We start from the raw sequence: 17652 nt of genomic DNA, 5'->3' as shown, positions 1-17652 counted from the left end.
AAAATCCCCCTAGGTGCTTAACTACCTTTTAAAAATCTGGCTATAAATCCTGTTTTCAAAAGTGACTTGGACACTTAGGGAAATAAGTCTTCAATAGTTTCAGGCTTTTAACTGCCTACGTCACTTTTGAAAATGACATGTGGGCAGGTGCATCAGTGAGACACTTTTGAAAATCTCACCTCTGGTGTATTTGCCTTATAGGACCGGCCCCCAGTGGCATTTGGTGGAAGGGCTGATAGCTCGGGTTTAAAACTCCATGCCTCCACGTGACTGACTTGGGAGTGCATGCACCTGGGTAGAGTTACAGTGATTGCCTTGTTATACAGGTGCACCACTGTGTGCAGGATCCGGGCCCTGGACGGTAAGCTCAGTGGGGCAGGGAATGGTTATTGGAGGAAGTGTTTTGATCTTAGCGCAGCGGGGCTGGGGTCGCTGATTGGCTCGCTCAGGTGCTATCCCCCCGCTGAAGACCTATTCTGGTTGAACTTGCCCCTGTTGTGTGTGGGTTTTTTTTAACAGGTTGCCTCCCACTGCAGCTGCGTTTGCAAACCTGGGAGCGCTGCTGGCGTAGCTGCTTCTCGCCCCGTCTCCTCCTCTCTCCATTCCCCCCACCCCTTTGCTCAGCAGGGCTGAGGCTTGGCGACCGGTCCCTTTTAAAAGCGCCTGCGCTCCCCGGCCACCCTCCGGCTGCTCGGAGCTGCTGGCTGGCGGCTCGCTATGGCCATGGCCTCCCCTGCCCTCGGGCAATGCCCCTACCCGCTGCTCCTGGACAAAGAGCAGCAGCTTTTCCTGCAGAGCCTCAGCGCCAACGAGAGGAAGAAGATCCTCAAGCGCTCGGCGTCCGGCGACATGAAGCAGTGGAGGCGCCAGACGCCGGCGCAGCAGCCGCCCGCCGCGGGGGCTGCAGCCGGAGCGATGCCCCAGCAGCGGGGCACGGAGCAGGGCAGCGGGCTGGCAGCCCCGCCGGGGAAGGCTGGAGGCGGCTGGGGGCCCGAGGAAGGGGAGCGCCCGCGGGGCGAAGCTGGGGGCGGGAGGCTCCTTGGCACCGCGGAGGACCCCGGCCCGGGGCGCACGGCGCCCGCCCAGCAGGACGCGGGTCCCTCGGCCGTGCCGCAGTCCCGGGAGCCGTTCGCGGGCAGCAGCGGAGCCGGGGAAGAGGTGGAGCTGGCCGGCTGCAGCCCCCAGGACCCGCCCGCCTCCCCCGGCTTGGGCAAGCCGCCCCGCTCCGGGCTGCTCCACTTGCGCCTGCGGCTGCGCTCCGGGGCGCCGCGCCAGCTGCCCGACGTGCGGACCATCTTCGAGCAGCCCCGGGACCCCCGCGTGCGGGAGGAGAAGGGGGAAGGGCACCGCTTCGAAGTCTTCGCTCTCGGCAGGGGCTGGTGCGACCTGTGCGGGGAGGCGGTGCAGCAACGGGCCCTGCGCTGCACCAGTAAGTGTCTCTTCCCCCTCCCTCCTTGCAGGTGACTGATCGCCTCCCTTTGCAGATGTCTGGTTTCCCCCACCCCTTGAAAGGACCTGCAGCCCCTCTCGATCCGAAATGTAATCACCCCCTCATCACACAACCCTTCAGCCCCCATAACAGAATTCAGGTACCTCCTCCTTCCAGTACAGCCCCCCCCCCCACCTCTGGGATACCCCCACCCCATGGCAGTTGATTGAGAATGGCCGGTGACCTCCAAATCCCCTACCCCACGCCCTACTGATTGTATCAAGAAAAATGAGCTGGAGGGAATCTATATATTTTAGAACAGAATATATTGTCTCCGAGAACTGATACATCGTGTAACCTTGTTGCATCTGATTTGCATTCTTGTAAAGCAGTTATGATTCCTCTAGGAGAGCGCCACTGCTTTATGCAGAAGGCTATTTCAGTAGTGCCTGCAGTGATGTATTTATTAGAGGAGAGCTATTTCTTTCCCTGTTTCTAAACCTTGAGTAACCTCCCAGGTGGGGAATATATTTTTCCCTCTCTCTCTCTCTCTCTCTCTCTCTCATATTTTTCCTTATGGTTTGCATTATCATTTATTAAACCCATTACATCCAAAGGTATTTACCTTAATTTGCAGTTTTGTATCATTGTATGCCTTCTCCTTTGCCCCACTGGTAAATCACCTGGTACTCCGACAATGTATTTGCAGATTTATTCTTGAGTAGGTTACCTGTTTTACCTTTTTCAGTAGCTGTAAAGGCATGCTAAGTACATAGCTATATTGATGACAGAGAATTGTTTGATGCACAGGGGCTGTGTTGCTTTAAAAGATATCGATTCACTGGGATCTAATGTAATATTGTCTGTACAACACTGTGGACTTGCATAGTGCTACGGTGCTCAAATAGATATGAGAGATGAGTTTTTGATTCTGGTAGCAAAGAGCTTGTTGTATGTGTTAATGTGCTGTAGTCAACTGCTGCATCCAGAGTTCATTTTGGTCACTAGCACATAACGCCTGTCATTTTGCCTTTAAGATTTAGAACAGCTGTTCCCTGAGGGCTGGTGACATTTAATAATAGTCTTTTCCCATCCCTTTCAAAGCCTTTCTAGAAAGTTGCAAATTCATAGAGTAATAATGGGGGTATTGGAAGATGCTCCTACCTTCATTATAGAATGTTCATAGTTTAATGATCTACCATCATGAAATTCTGACGCCTCTGTCAGTGGGAGTTGCACCTGCTTATGGGATTTAGCTCCTAGAATGCAGGATGCCCCTGAATCATTGCATGATGTATATTTTTCTGCCAAGATGCCATTTGGCAATGTAAGGGCATTTCTCAATAACCTAAATAACACACTGGGGGAGAGGGTTGATTGAACTTAATTATCAGTGTGGAACTTCTGATAGTGTCAAGGGAACTTGGATTATTGATCTTTTTTAATTGACTCTCATACAGTAATCAAAGCTTTAATATTTGATGGGGTGATTGGGTTAGGTGGTAGTACATTTTCCTGTGCCCAGCACTGGCTTGGAATGGCTCATTCTCTCTCCCTTTTTGTAGCTGATAAATATGCTTCCAGGTTCGGTGTTGAATGGACATTCACCCTGTGTCTACCCTTGTTTAAGTAGCTGAAAATTACATTTTCCTATTACCAACTCCGTATAACTGCTAATATAGATACAGAGGTAAAGAGGATAGTAATTAAATTCCTTTTTCCAAACGATAGCACTGATAACCTGTAAAGTACTGGAGCTGTTTTTTTTTTTTTTTTTTTTTTTTAAGGAGCTAAATATTTCTACAGTGATTTTCTCTTGTGTTGTGTTTGTTTTTCTAACCTTTCCTTGTGCAGCACATAGAATCTTGTAAAGTTTATCTAAGCCTGATGTGCGTTGGTATAAAACTGTGTGTCTGGCAGAGGATTCATGCTTCAGAGGTTACACTGACACTGCAATGTGTGTGCTATTGTACCATATTCAAATCTAACTTACCTGTATACTAGGTATTGATGGGGCGGGGGAAGAGTTCTCTTCCTTAAATTTATTCTGTGTGGTGGTTCGTTCAGTAGCTTATGGAGGAATATTTAGTTACTAACTAAAGAAACTGAGACAAGATAACTATAAGTTAAATAATTTTAAAAAGTCACATTTTATTTATTTAAAAGTAGGTCAGTATCACTGTCCATCTTGAAACTGCTATGATCTGGAAAAGGAAGCATGTCGGGAGTCTAAATCTCTTGATGCTTCTTTTTTTTTCTACTCCAATACCTGAGAAATTTGAGGCAGGCTGCAAAAACAATCCAGCACATGTGATTAGGCACATGCCATCAGCCCCATTTTTATTTCCAGCACTGCACAAAAATCCCTCCAAACAAGCAAACCTTCTGCAGCAGTTAAAATACTCTGTCCTCAGTGCTGTTTTGACATCTGCAAGGACGGCAGTGCCCAAACGTGGAAGTAAACAAAAAAGCAGACCTGTTTAATTTTGATTCCATTGGCAAAACATGGTGTTTGCTAATAGAAGTCAACATCGTGATGAAATTACTTTCCCCTCCTCTACTGAAGGCTTTACAGTCTCCTGTGGTGTTGGAGATGCCATCATTCAAAGGAGACCTAAAACTAAAGTCCTGGCCACTTATGGTTATTAAGACCCTGACCTTGCAGACACTTATGCACATTTTAACTTCGCTACTATGACCCTACTCATGATAGTAAAGTTAGACATATACTTAAGTGTCTGCAGGATTGAAGCCCAAGATCTTACTGGCACTTTTCACAAGAGTAGGTGTGTCAATGTAGATTATTAGACTTATGTACAGTAAAATATATATTTTTTTTCAGGTGACCATTGTCATGTTTTAATGACCTTTGTTATTTTGAGAAAATGCCTCATCACTGGAGAAGACATTCCACATAATAATAGAAGGGGCAAGAAACTACCTGATACAGCAGTTGACTAATAGATGGCAGGGTAGTATTTTCACTTAGCAGAGAAGTTCACACTTTTTGGTTTGATTTGTCATTCACTAGAGTATAACATTTGCTGATTATAGCTGTACCATGAATCCTGAATACAGCAGGGGGGAAAATGATGAATACACTGAAAGTCTATTAGTAGTTAGTCTTGCTAATGAATGTATTTGTTCTTTTTCTTGTCGCAGGACCTAAATTGACTTTAATAAATCAGTTTGTTCAGTCACCTCAAGAGAAGTGATCTAAGAGCGCCAAGTGTTCTTGGAGATTGAACACACCGTCTGCTACTGACACACATTTCTGTTGCCGTGCTTGGTTACTGACTGGTTGTCTCCAGCTTGATGTGATTTGACATTTAGGTCCAGATTTTCAAGAGTGCAGAGTTGGGTTGGTATGTGCTCAGCACCCCCAGCTTATTTAGATGTCCGCTTTTGGGGGTTAGGAGCTGTCGTCTTGTTCTGTGTTCGTGCAAAGCCTCTAGAGCTCCTAGGTGCTACCACAATACAAAGAATATTGGGGGCCAAGTTTTCATGAGAGCTCAGTGTAAAACATGTACCCAGTGTACTGAGCTCTTCTGAAAGTCTGGCCCTGATTGTAGGGACTGAGTCCTTTTGATCCTTGGAGCTGCTGCACACCTGTGGGACCTCATTCTCTGCTGCCTGGCTCTGTGTAGAGTCACAGCCATTGGTGTAAGTGGAAGATTCTCATCAGAGAGTGTTCTGCTCTCACTTGGCTCTGGTGTAAAGGACTTCCCAAATGCTGGTCAGTGGAGAACCAAGCCCATTGACTTCTGCTGACATTGTGGGTGTTCAGTGCCTCGTGAGACCCATCCTTTTGTGTACCACTTAACACCACAGGGAGAGTTAACACCCTAGCTTGCTTTCGCCCAAATTGTGGTGTGTGTGGTTTCTTTGTTTGTTTGTTTTTTGTTTGGGTTTTTTTAGTGGTCTGTGGAGCCATTGGGCTCTCGGTCATCTGGTAGACGTACCCTAGGTCAGTAGCAACTCAAAGCTGCTAAAATCTGGAGGCGGTTCAGCAGCCCCTGTGAAATGAGTTTGCTGGTCTGGTTCCTTGTGAAAGCTGCCTGCCAACATCCGGTTGTTGGCAAGATCAGCCGGGAGGCCAGGAGTTTGACTAGGCCCTGGAAGATGAAATGCCTGTCACTCATCAGCACGCTTTTCCCTTAGCGTTCGAGCACTTTAACGGGAAGCTTGCTTTGCTGCTTCCCGTGTTCGTATTCTATGGCTAGATGGAGCATGTCTGTCTCCAACTCTCATTTGTGATGTTAACAAACATTGTTCATAAACAATTTATTGTCCTCCCACTCTCATGCCAACATAAACTTAAATCGAGTGGGTGGTAGAAACTGTGTGAATGTGTTATTTATAACATCATGAAATCTCCTGGGCTTTTCACTGTCGTTTCATTTGCTTCCTTGTAAAGAGGGAGACAGACGAGTAACATCCATGAAATATCCTCACCTTTGATTTGATAAATAAAGGTAGTTTATGAAGCTGCCAATGATAGAGACTGCAGCATTGGATAATGCTCTGTATTGGGCTGGTCCGTCCACATTCCTGGCAGTGGATGCAGTTTGCATGAGTTTGGCAGACAGTTTCTCCGGCAGGCAGGCAGTATCACAGTTTGCTCCTGGTCCATTGGAAGGGGTGTGTGCATGTGTGTGTGTTGGGTTGATGTTGTTTGTTTTTTTTTGGCAGACGCATGTTCTAATGCTGACCTTTCTGGAGCAATTATTCCCCTGTTCAGCCCTTTCTGGTTTTGATGCTTTTGGCACTTGCTGGATTCCGAAACAAATGTTTCTGGCTGTGATTTACATACTACGGTGTAAGCAGGGATCATACACATACCTCCTGGTGTCATTTGTTAATGAAGGGCAAGTGGGAGAGACAGTAGCAGCATATGGTCCTGTTGTGTCACATTAAGGTTTTAACATGATATGATATTCATTAAGTGTAACCCTATCAACATCATATCACATGGTAGCACAATAGGGTACAATAATATGTCAGTGCTGGTCAATTTGTCACATGGTATGTTATTTAAATCCCTGCAGAATAGTGTGTGCACCTTACATGCACTTCCTTCCCACCTGCCCTGTTTGCTTATTAAAGTACTAGTAATAAATGGTGCACATGGTGTCTGTTCACCAGTGTCGAAAGTTCTGCCTTTAAAATTTCCCACATGTTATGCAAAAGACAAGGCATGATTGACTATCAAGCATTTAAAGGGATATGGTGCTTTAATTTAGGACCTGATGTTTACATGTGGTTTATTTAAAATAAAACCAACCCTCCACCTCCAAAGAGGGAAATTTTTGAAAGAACCTAGGGGAATCTAACTCACTTAGGTCCAGGATATGGGCATCTAATTCACTTAGGTCCCTTTGAAAATTTTAGCTTAAAATGTTTGTGTGGGGAACGGTCAAAGTGTTACAAACACCCTGTGAATAGGTTTTAGGGGGATAGCTCATATTGCTTAGGAATGTTTAAAGACACTGGAAGAAGATTTAAAAAAAAAAATCCGAATGCGTTTAGTTAGGAGAACCAAAAAGAGAAATAACAAAAATACACACAGAGTAGTTTTAGTATCAAAATTCCAAAAATAAACAAAATGCATATGGGGTCAGGGGTGGAGTAAACGTTGGTTATCATTCAGTGGTAAGAATCTAAAGCAATATTAGTAACGCAGGAAAAGAGGCCTTCAGTATCTTCTTAACCAGGACCCCTTTAAAAGTGATGTCCCCCAGAGCAGCAGTGTCTCTCAAAGTCAGACACTTGGTGAGTCCCGGTTGTGCATCTCTTGGAGCACAGAAAGTTGCAAATTTCACTTTTGCGCAACTCCTGATGACATGTAAGAGGTGGGTCTGAGCCATGTCTTGGATCCAGATCCAAAGTTGGAGGCTATTCACGGTTTCATTAGTACAGTTCTGCTATTCTGGACCATCTTTAATATTTATTTAAATTTAATTTGGCCTATTCTTTACCAGACAGAGGGCTTTACCTGGAACACTGGGCTGTGTGTTTTTCCCAGTTCAGGTTTCTGTCTACATTAATAGCTAACTTCTCATTCCAGTGCAACGCAAAGCAGCACATGCTGAACGTGCAGTGGGAGAGTCCTCCAGTGTCAGGATTGAAGGGAGAGGAAGATGTTGAGTCAAGAACTTCCCTAACTTGTTTTTTAGAGATTGTGTGAATGGTTCTGCTATTAGAAAAAGGGGTAGTAGGTGACAGCAGCATGTTGCTGAACAAAGACTGGGGTTTTGGCTGGAATTTTTTTTCTTTTTGTGTGAACCAAAAACATGTTGAAATCCCCTATTTTTGATTTCCCCTTTCTAAATTGATGGCCATAAATAAACCCTTTGCAAAAACTAGTTTGGGTGGATTCTTTTTGTTTCCTTCTCAATGGAAAAGCTAGGAGTGTGGTGATAGCAGAGTGTATGCCGTGCTTATGTCAAAGTAAAAACCTTTCATTTCCTGGAAACTGCCTTTCTTATGGCAGCTGGTAGGTTCAGACTCTCAGATTCAAAGGCCATTGCAGTTAATAGTCCTACTGACTTCAGTAGGTTTGAATCCAGTCTTAACAGCATCCGTGATTCCCATTCTAGTCAATGGGAATCTTTCCAACAGCAGTTGGCTGAGACCTATCACGATCACTTAATATGTGGTGGCTTTGGGAAATTTTGGATAGAGAGCAGGGAAGTGGGCTGTTCAGTGTGCAGTGTCCCAGAGTCTTGTTCCTAGCTTCTCCTAGGATGTGACTCAACTTGAACAGAGGCCTGGAGAGAGTAACTTGGCCTGCCTTATTGGTCTTTTTCATCATTTCTGTAGGGTGGACTACTGGGTCTTCACATGCAGCCCCATTCATGTCAACAGATGAATGGATGGTAGTTCTGCGTGTGGATCCAGGGCAGCATATGGCCCTTATTTGTCATCCTGTTAGTTAATTAAGAAACATTTGGGCTTCAGTCTTTAATCTGTGTTGTTGCAGCAAATGGAATCAGGCATACGGGACTAGACTAGACTATTGTGCCTTGTGCTTGTAAAGTGTGAAACCTAGTCTGTAGTTCTAAGCATTTGTTTGGTAACCAGCATCCTGTGATATGGCATTTTACAAGGTTTGAGCTGAGACATTCAAGATCTCAATGGGAGTGACCAAATACCAGGCTCTCCTGCTGCCTACAGCTTTACCAGGTAGCCAGGAAACTGGGAATTTGTTCAGGTGGAGGGAGCTTGGAAAAGAGAGGTATCTTACCATGCTTTCTAAGAGTGTGGTTAGGTTTGTGATGTCGCTGCTGTAGTGGAGCAGAGGGCAGTTATTTAAAGGAAATGCTGACAAATTCCATTCCGAACCCATCCGGTTTTCATCGAGGATTTCAGAGAACCAGGCTGAACTGCTGATGTGAGCTACACTTTTGATGATAAATCTTGAGGGCGGGAGGGGAAGAGGAGAAAATAGGAGTGGATATTGCTAGATCGGACACAGAGCTCAGATAGAGCTAGGACAGCAGGGTATATAGAACAGCAAATAGAGTTGGGGAAGACTGACCAAGTAGTGTCACCATGCAATGATGATGGTCTGAAATGACTTTGTTTGTAGTCCAAGACCTATAAAGGATGGCATAGCTACTGTCATTAACAATTTAAAGACCTTCAGACCCTGCTTTTGTTCCGAGTTGTTGGAGCGCTATGATATAGGTGTGTGTATATATCTAGTGTGATACACATTTTTGTAAAGGAGTGAGTGGAGCAATTCATTTTCAAGTTCTGTTGAGCAAGAATCTTGATATTTGGTTCTCTTTTATTATATCACTGAATATGCAGAGGGAAATCCACACGTCAGCTTGGACCTTTCTATCAGAGGTCCCCTGTCTTTTTTGTTGTAGGATTGAAGCTGTCCAAGTACCCATTGAAGCTAGAATGTTGAAGTCTGGTGCAATCACTGCTTATGGACCACGAATTATGGAGGTGAAGGGGAAGTCTCAAATTTGAGATTTGTCACATGTATTGTGGGTTGCTGAAAGGTCGTCAGTCTGACCACTTACAAAAACTAGATTAATTTATCTAGGAGTTGGCTCTGTTGATTGTGAAGCCTCCTACCTGGAGAGATGAAGGTCACTTGTTATATACAATGGATTTTAGCTAAGGAAGATTTCAGAGGTGAGTTTATTGTTGGCACTAATTTTGATAGCTACTTCCACCTGAACCATAGGTTGCTATTTTGGGGGAATGTGTATATATGCACCCCTCCCTGCCACCACAATAATGTACATTTGCATTACCACCTGGGGAGAAGATTCAGGTTACCTGTCCTCACCATTAGAACTTCGTTACTTGATTAGCCTTGTTGTTTCCCAGCAGTCAAATCTGTTTCCCCTTCTCGCAGCCAGTGCCCTTTCATGTTTCCCCCCGCTTGCATCTGTTGTGAAGTCCCATGGCTTTTGCTTTCATCCCCAGTGAATCCAGGCGAATGTGCAGCCATTGCATTTTTGAGTGACCATAAAACAGTGATTGTTTCATTGAGTGTTTGTGGCATGTCGATAGCATCTCCCTGGAAAGGGCAGCCTGCTCTGGGGTTGGAATCTGATGCCTTCAGTCTTCAGCTTGTGTGCATTCAGCTGCGACAGCCGTAACTTTACAAAGACAGGAAACCTTTCGGACTAATGCTTCTCTATAAGGAAAGCTTCCGAATCATTCTGTGTGTTTTCTGCAAGGAAGACTAGTCATGTGACACTCTGTAGAGGACGCCCTTGAAATGTACACGGAACCAGGCTCTTCCCTTAGTGAGCAATGCATATATAAACCTGAGTTCAGGGGTAATTGCACATGTGCATCTGTGGACAGGATTTGGCCTTTAACTTCTGCATTGTGCCCTGATTAAACAAAATACTTAAGCTAAGCATGTACCTGGCTTTAGGCGCCTGCTTGAATCCATCCCTGTTCATCAAAGCAATTAAGTGCATGCTTAAGTGCTATGCTGAATCAGGGCCCATTTCCCTAGCAAGGAATAACCCCCCCCCCCATCTCTCCCCATGATTCATGGAATGCTGCATATTTCTAACAGCACTAGTTTATTTAAGGCAGTGCATTCCTTTACCAGGTGAAAGCATCTGTTTAATACTGTGATTCCAGTAAACCTGGGAACTAGAATTTCAGTTGTTCACATTATTTAATATTTCTCTCTTCAGGAGACCACTGGCAGATTAAAATAAGTCACTCTCTTTTTGTCTTTGTCTGCACTCCTCTTTCCCCCCCCCACATTTAAATTCTTTTCAATTTGGGCACTTGAAGTTTCATAGATTCTAGGACTGGAAGGGACCTCGAGAGGTCATCGAGTCCAGTCCCCTGTCCTCATGGCAGGTCCAAATACTGTCTAGACCATCTCTGATAGACATTTATCTAACCTACTCTTAAATATCTCCAGAGATGGAGATTCCACAACCTCCCTAGGCAACTTATTCCAGTGTTTAACCACCCTGACAGTTGGGACTTTTTTCTAATGTCCAACCTAGACCTCCCTTGCTGCAGTTTAAGCCCATTGCTTCTTGTTCTATCCTTAGAGGCTAAGATGAACAAGTTTTTTCCCTCCTCCTTATGACACCCTTTTAGATACCTGAAAACTGCTATCATGTCTCCTCTGAGTCTTCTCTTTTCCAGACTAAACAAACCCAATTCTTTCAGCCTTCCTTCATAGATCATGTTCTCAAGACCTTTAATCATTCTTGTTGCTCTTCTCTGGACCCTTTCCAATTTCTCCACATCTTTCTTGAAATGCGATGCCCAGAACTGGACACAATACTCCAGTTGAGGCCTAACCAGCGCAGAGTAGAGTGGAAGAATGACTTCTCGTGTCTTGCTCACAACACACCTGTTAAGGCATCCCAGAATCATGTTTGGTTTTTTTGCAACAGCATCACACTGTTGACTGATATTTAGCTTGTGGTCCACTATAACCCCTAGATCCCTTTCTGCCGTACTCCTTCCTAGACAGTCTCTTCCCATTCTGTATGTGTGAAACTGATTGTTCCTTCCTAAGTGGAGCACTTTGCATTTGTCTTTATTAAACTTCATCCTGTTTACCTCAGACCATTTCTACAATTTGTCCAGATCATTTTGAATTATGACCCTGTCCTCCAAAGCAGTTGCAATCCCTCCCAGTTTGGTATCGTCTGCAAACTTAATAAGCGTACTTTCTATGCCAATATCTAAGTTGTTGATGAAGATATTGAACAGAGCCGGTCCCAAAACAGACCCCTGCGGAACCCCACTCGTTATACCTTTCCACCAGGATTGGGAACCGTTTCTAACTACTCTCTGAGTACGGTTATCCAGCCAGTTATGCACCCAGTAAAAGATAGTCACTAATAACTCACCCAGATAATTTTTGGAGCAACATCCTGCTACTCTCTCTGGCTAGTCTAAGCAGAGTAGTGAGACTTTGTCTGGACCCAGCCATCTGGGCAGCTATGGAGGTGTCACTTTAATGGACAGCATGTTCACAAGATTACAAACATAGGTCAGGTGGGGAATTGGTGCTGCTGCTAATGCGAAGCTTATATATGCTTTAAATACATAAACATAAGAACTCTTTCCAGCGGTGGGCAGTGTGTTTTGCAAGTGGGAAGCTGAAACGCGGGGAGGGGAGGGGAGGTGACTTACCCAAGGGGTCACAGCAGATCGGTGGCAGAGCTGGGTATAGAATACTGGTCCCCTGTCTCCAGGTCCATTGTCCCAGCTACGGGATCATGTTCCCTTGCCGCTACTATCATTGCAAACCAGTTTAGTGCCTGGGGTGTGTGTGTGTGTGTGTGTGTGTGTGTGTGTGTGTGTGTGTGTGTGAAGAAATGTGGTTAGGTAACCAGCACAGATTGTAGCTCTTATTTTGTAGGGTAGTCTGTTTTTCTGGCCCAGTAGATTAAATTGGGTCTGTTAGCCTTTAAAGTGTTCCCTTAACTTTTGTAGAGGTTGACTCAGTGTTGAGTGGCTACGGTACAGGATTAGGAGGCAGGATTCCTAGTTTTGGGGGAGAGGTGTTTGTGCATTAAGGGGAGTATTTCCTAGTGGACTGCCCAGGACTGCCTCCAACTCACTGTGTGGCGTAAGGAAAGTCACTCCATCTCTGCCTCTATTTACCCACTTGTAAAATGGCAAGAATATCTCACAGGGGTATTGCAAAATTTAATTCATATTTGCACAACCTTGGATGGTTGTATAAATGCAGGATAGTAGCCATGCACTGGATATGGATTGCAGTAATTTAGAGGTTGCGAAGGGCTAGATTTAAAGTGTGCTGTTGAACTGATTTCTTTTCCTGACACATGGCGCCTGAGGCATTCATTTCCAATCGTAACTGCAACTATAAAATAAGCAAATTCTCTTCCTCCTTTGGATTAGTGCCTATCTGTGGAGTTTAAATCCATAATCTAGTGTTTAAGTTTAACCTGATTTTTACCAGTTATTCCTTTATTTTAGGCTGCAATTAAACTTGTGAGGCTTTGACTTTAAACTCTGAAAACAGCAGAAAGCTATCACTTGCGTGAGAAAAAGTATATTGGAAAAAGACTTCCCAATGAAAGGATGGGTCCTGCTCTCTCTTTCTCTCCCCGCTGTAATCTCTTCTGTTAGCTTGTTTTATCTTATCAAACAAAAAGTCCCAGAAATAGAAAGTTTTCCATGGGTAAGAGAACCAGCCCTGGGATACACAGCATTAGGCTGTGTGCATTCCCCTTAAAAAAAGGAGCCCAAAGTGGCAGTCGATTATAAGTGAACAATATTGATGGTCTGTCTGCATGGGGGAAGAGAAAGAGGCTTGAGTTAGAAATGTACATAACTTGCAATGGTACACACTGCTTCCAATAACATTCCGCATCTGAGTGCTTCCCGCTTGCTTCTCTAGTCCGCCTCCGTTGCTTGTGCCCGAAGAAGCTATTGATCTTCTGTTACAAGGATGACACAAGGGAAAGCAGAGGCAGCCGCTTGCTTTGGGGTTGTAACAAAGAGAATACGCAAGATATTCAGGCATTTTCCCAAGTCGAAATCTTGGTCCGAGGGTCTCCACCTACTCAGGAGGCCCAGCAGGGAGGTCTTACTGGTTAAAGGTAGGTGCTCTTGCAAGTTTGTATACTAGGCATACTAGTTAATTGCCGAGATATATCAGGTTGCAGCTACTAGTTAAACATTATGGGATTTGTGTAGTACTGGATTGTTGCATGTATTAGAAATGCAACATATAAGAAAGAGGTAACAAACTGTAGTAGTTCTGCTTTGTAACAGGCCAGATGATAAACTTTCCTTTTGGCTTTGTGTTCTTACATATGTCACTATTGAGGATATTAAGCAATTTAAAAATCTTCTGTTTAGTGTCAGCTACTTAAGATTTATATTATGTTTTTCTACAAGTATGTCCCCAAATGCTGAAGTACGGCTGTTGTGAGCTGTTGTATTAGGGTGTTAAATTTCTTCTTTCCCCAGGAAAGCTCGACTTTCTAACTAAAGGTGACCCTATTGCATTTGCTAAGAAGCTGGTTTCAGATATTACCAAGATCAAGTCATTGTACGTTTTTCAAGAGCGTTTTCATAAGTTATAGTTTGGGGGGTTTTTGGGGGTGTGCTTGTTCTGAAACAATAAGGCAAGATTTATTTTATTCACTTCAGAAATTGGGTTTGTCGTCTCCGGTGAAAATATGTTACTGTGAAATCTTAGGACTGTAGTGGGAGACTACAGTATTTGCAGTTCATATACTATGTGTTAACCAGGAAGTCAAAAAAGGCCGCTTTTAAGGATGAATATGAGCAGTTCAAATTAATATCTGTTGGAAAACAGAACAGGTTTAAGTTTTTATGCTCTGTCATCACTTAAATTGGTGGCAACTTTTTAGATTGCCCCCTCCCTTGAAATTTATGTGAAAATAGAGGTTTCCTTTTATCATGTTTAAAGGGCCAGATGCTGCAGTCTTTACTCAGGTAAAATGCCCATTGATGTGTTTTATCTGGCCAAGGTGTTTAATGCCAAGGTGGTTTGTCTGAGTTCAGGCTGAAGGACTGAACCTTCAATCTTCTTGTGTTTGAAAGATAAGTGACAAAGAGCCTTCAAAATCAAATCTCCTATAAAGTGTGTGGCGTTTGCGGAGTTAATATGGAAATCGCGGGAAAGCCAGACTTTGAAAGTGAGTGAAAATGACTATGTAACTTTAAGGGATTTAGATGATTTGTGTTCATGGTTCACCTTTCAGCATTGCTAAAGATCATCTTAAGCACTTTGTGGAACTGCGGTATTCACTGCCATGAGTCTCCTGCTAAAAGATCACTATATTTGGTACATACATTATCTTACTGACTATCCCATGACCTTCACAGAGAGCGTGTTAGGCTGCGGAGTGCATGAAATGGGAACTGACTGATTCTCTTGAACAGCGGGCTAAGAATTATTCAGAGGTCCTTTCCCTGTTGTTTTTGCTTCTGAATTTGAGATGGGGCTATAGATTTAATAATATCAGTCAAGTATGGAATTGCAGACCTTGGGGCTGTGGGGTTGCTGCTACACCCAGCTGCTGTGTTCTAGTTAAATCGTGTCAGCATTTCCATTAAAAACTGTAGTTTTCAGAGGATTTTACCAGCTGGTTGTCAAGTGTTTGGGGTTTTTTGTTTTGTTTTTTTGTTTGTAAACCTCAGGCTGAAATTTTAGCATATTGGGTCTCCAGCTGTGTTTGCACTGGTGCAAGTGGGAGGATAAAGCCCTTATGCTCTCCCCAGGAACGCTGTTTGTCACAATCTGCTGTATTTTAGAAGCCAATAATTTCTCTTTCCAGCTCCCTTTTTTTGAACTGGGAATAAAGCGATCTGGGAAAGGATTTCTTAGCCCAGGGGACCTCAAACTTTTTCATAGCATGGGATGCATCTTCAGCATTGTCAACCCCAAGCATTCAAAAATGTCAGGCCTCAAAAAATGATTGGCTTAAAAATCGTGAGATTTAAAATAACAGATGTTGTGCTCTTTTTATTTACTGTCTGTTCTCTGTGGGTGCACCCATGTCTCTCTTTCAAGCTTTTCTCCATGGGGCTACCTATTTTTTTTTGTTTTTTGTTTTTTGTTTTTTGTTGTTTTTTTAATGAAAGCAGTGAGTTTCTGTTATCACATGACTCTTGGGGCTTTAAGGAAAACCTCAAATATTGCAAGACTCCTTATAAAATCATGAGAGATGGCAGCATTGCTTTTTAATAGATAGTTACATGGACATGTCCCCTCCCATTCACAATTGAATGGATTGCCTTCCATCCATCTCAGCAGCTGGAAACATTTGGCCAGCCTGCTTTTCAGATCACAGTGTGAGAACTGTTGATTTAGCAGAAACCGGGGTGGGGGATAGAGAAATTGCCCCAAACCATCTTCACCACCTACAGGTCTCATCTCAGGAACCAAGTTTCAGAAACTTCTCGTGTATAAAACCTATTGAATATTTTAAATCTTTTTTTTTTTTTTTTTTTTTAATTTAAAATTTGTGGGTAATCTTTATTGCATCCCCCAGGTAGTTTGGTCTTGAGGTTAAAACCGCTCCTCAGGACACCTGGGTTCTTTTCTTGCTGCTAAGAGGAAGTGTGGCTGGTAATTGGAGCAGAAGGCTTGTTTTCAGGACTCCTTCATTCTCTTCCTGCCTCTTCTATAGACTCGCTACGTTACCTTGAGCAAGTCACTGCTGCTTCTCTCGGTGTTTCATTTTCCTCTTCTATACATTGGGATAGTCAAGGATTATACCTTAGTTCTGTATGAAGTACCTTGCACGTTTTTAGGAGTTCGCAGATCATAATAGTAATAAATACCCATCCCATAGGTCTACCGTGAGGTTTAATTAAACGTTTGCAAAGTGCTTTGAGATCCTGTGGCTATGTGCTATGCAGGTGCATCATCATAAAGTGTGAGCATAGTCGAGCACTAGAATTACAGGGTAACATTCAAAATAAATATAACAAGAAAATAGGTAAGAATAAAATATTGTAATAGCCTGAGGCTTAGAAACAGCGGTAAAAGTGAAGACCAAGAGAGTGAGCAGCAGACGTGTTGAAACCCTAGCACCTCCTGTGGGAGACAAGGAAGCCGGTTTAAAGTTGTTGCTATTTTAAATCTTAGCTTCTGTTGATTGGACATGCTTGCTTTGTTCTGTGCAACTTCAAAATTGCTTTGATTGGAAAAGCAAGAGAGGATATTTGGCAGCTTAACAGTTCCTCTCCTAGCAAGCTCTGATTACTTCTAATATCTTGCAAAAAGGCTGAGATTCCCAAGGGCCAAATGTGGCGTTCAGCTATACCAATGTTGCTCTGACATGACTCAGTTGAAATTCCTAAAATTGCCCCCAACTTAAACTGGTGTAACTGAGAGCAGAATCTGGTCCCAGATACACAAGTACGATGGAGTAATCTGTCGAATGGAGGAGCTTAGAGATATACAATTGTCTTTTGGAAACTGGGTTGGCAAAAGTATTTGTGCTTAAAACTGCAAGAGGTGCTGTTGGGTTTGTGCATTTGGGGAGGAGATGGAAAGAAATAGCTTCCTCTGGGGGCACTCACGTATCAGCTAAAAGAGTCTCTAATTTTAGCCGGACAAAAAATAATCAATCTCTGTTTTTAATGGAGGACGACAGAGATTCTGATCGATCACTAAACCCGATGCTTTTGTGGGAATTTATTTACATGTTTGATAGAAATTCAGTTTCTGTCAAATTAAGTGTCTCTTCATTTAAATGTAAAATATCTTACTCATTGAGTGGAGGCATCCTACTTCAGAGGCTCTTGGCAAACCTGTCACGTGGCTATATCCTAGAGCTGGGTTAGTTTCTAAAATTAGCTCTCCCTGCACGTTACTGAAGTGATTGTCTGTTAATAGGTGATAGTGACTAGAGAGTGTCATAGTAAATCCTGTAAAGAAATGCCTAATAATCGTGGGCCTGATCCTGAGGGTTGCTGAGCGGCCAGGACTGCTGTTGATCTCAGAGTGAGTGTGAGTGTGTGTGTTGGGGGGGAGGGGTGGCATTATGGGTGCCTAGCTGCTTCCAGGGTCAGAGCCAATAGCCGTGTTTTTAAGCTATTGATGTGGTCTGAGGAAGATGAACAAACCAATCCATTGCAATTACAGTGAGAGCTTCTCTGTCATGCTATCGGTGCAGTCCTATCCAGAGCTGGCTACAAGCCCCAGGATGATATAGTGGTGAGGCTGGCCATACAAGTACTGAGATAGGTGG

General features: G+C 43.7%; 1 protein-coding gene across 4 annotated transcripts in view; it reads left to right on the top strand.

Moving 5' to 3' along the window:
* The first annotated feature begins 270 nt into the window (after nucleotides 1–270).
* Nucleotides 271–17652, top strand: part of RASSF5 (Ras association domain family member 5) — a 100780-nt gene continuing 83398 nt past the window's right edge. For 2 of the 4 annotated variants that reach the window (XR_006174194.2, XM_042848986.2), the window contains exon 1: nucleotides 586–1429. Coding sequence is in view for 3 of the 4 variants with exons in the window: in XM_042848986.2 (XP_042704920.1) it covers nucleotides 718–1429 (712 nt within the window). In the remaining variant the exon portion in view is untranslated. Of the gene's footprint in view, nucleotides 362–585; nucleotides 1430–13244; nucleotides 13519–17652 lie in introns of those variants that run through there. The other 2 variants (XM_065594595.1, XM_005306446.5) reach the window with 2 other exon arrangements.

Source organism: Chrysemys picta, chromosome 4, assembly GCF_011386835.1.
Source record: "Chrysemys picta bellii isolate R12L10 chromosome 4, ASM1138683v2, whole genome shotgun sequence".
NCBI classification, from domain to species: domain Eukaryota; kingdom Metazoa; phylum Chordata; order Testudines; family Emydidae; genus Chrysemys; species Chrysemys picta.
The sequence above is the reverse complement of the archived record's forward strand: the minus strand, read 5'-3'. Positions and strand labels throughout refer to the sequence as shown.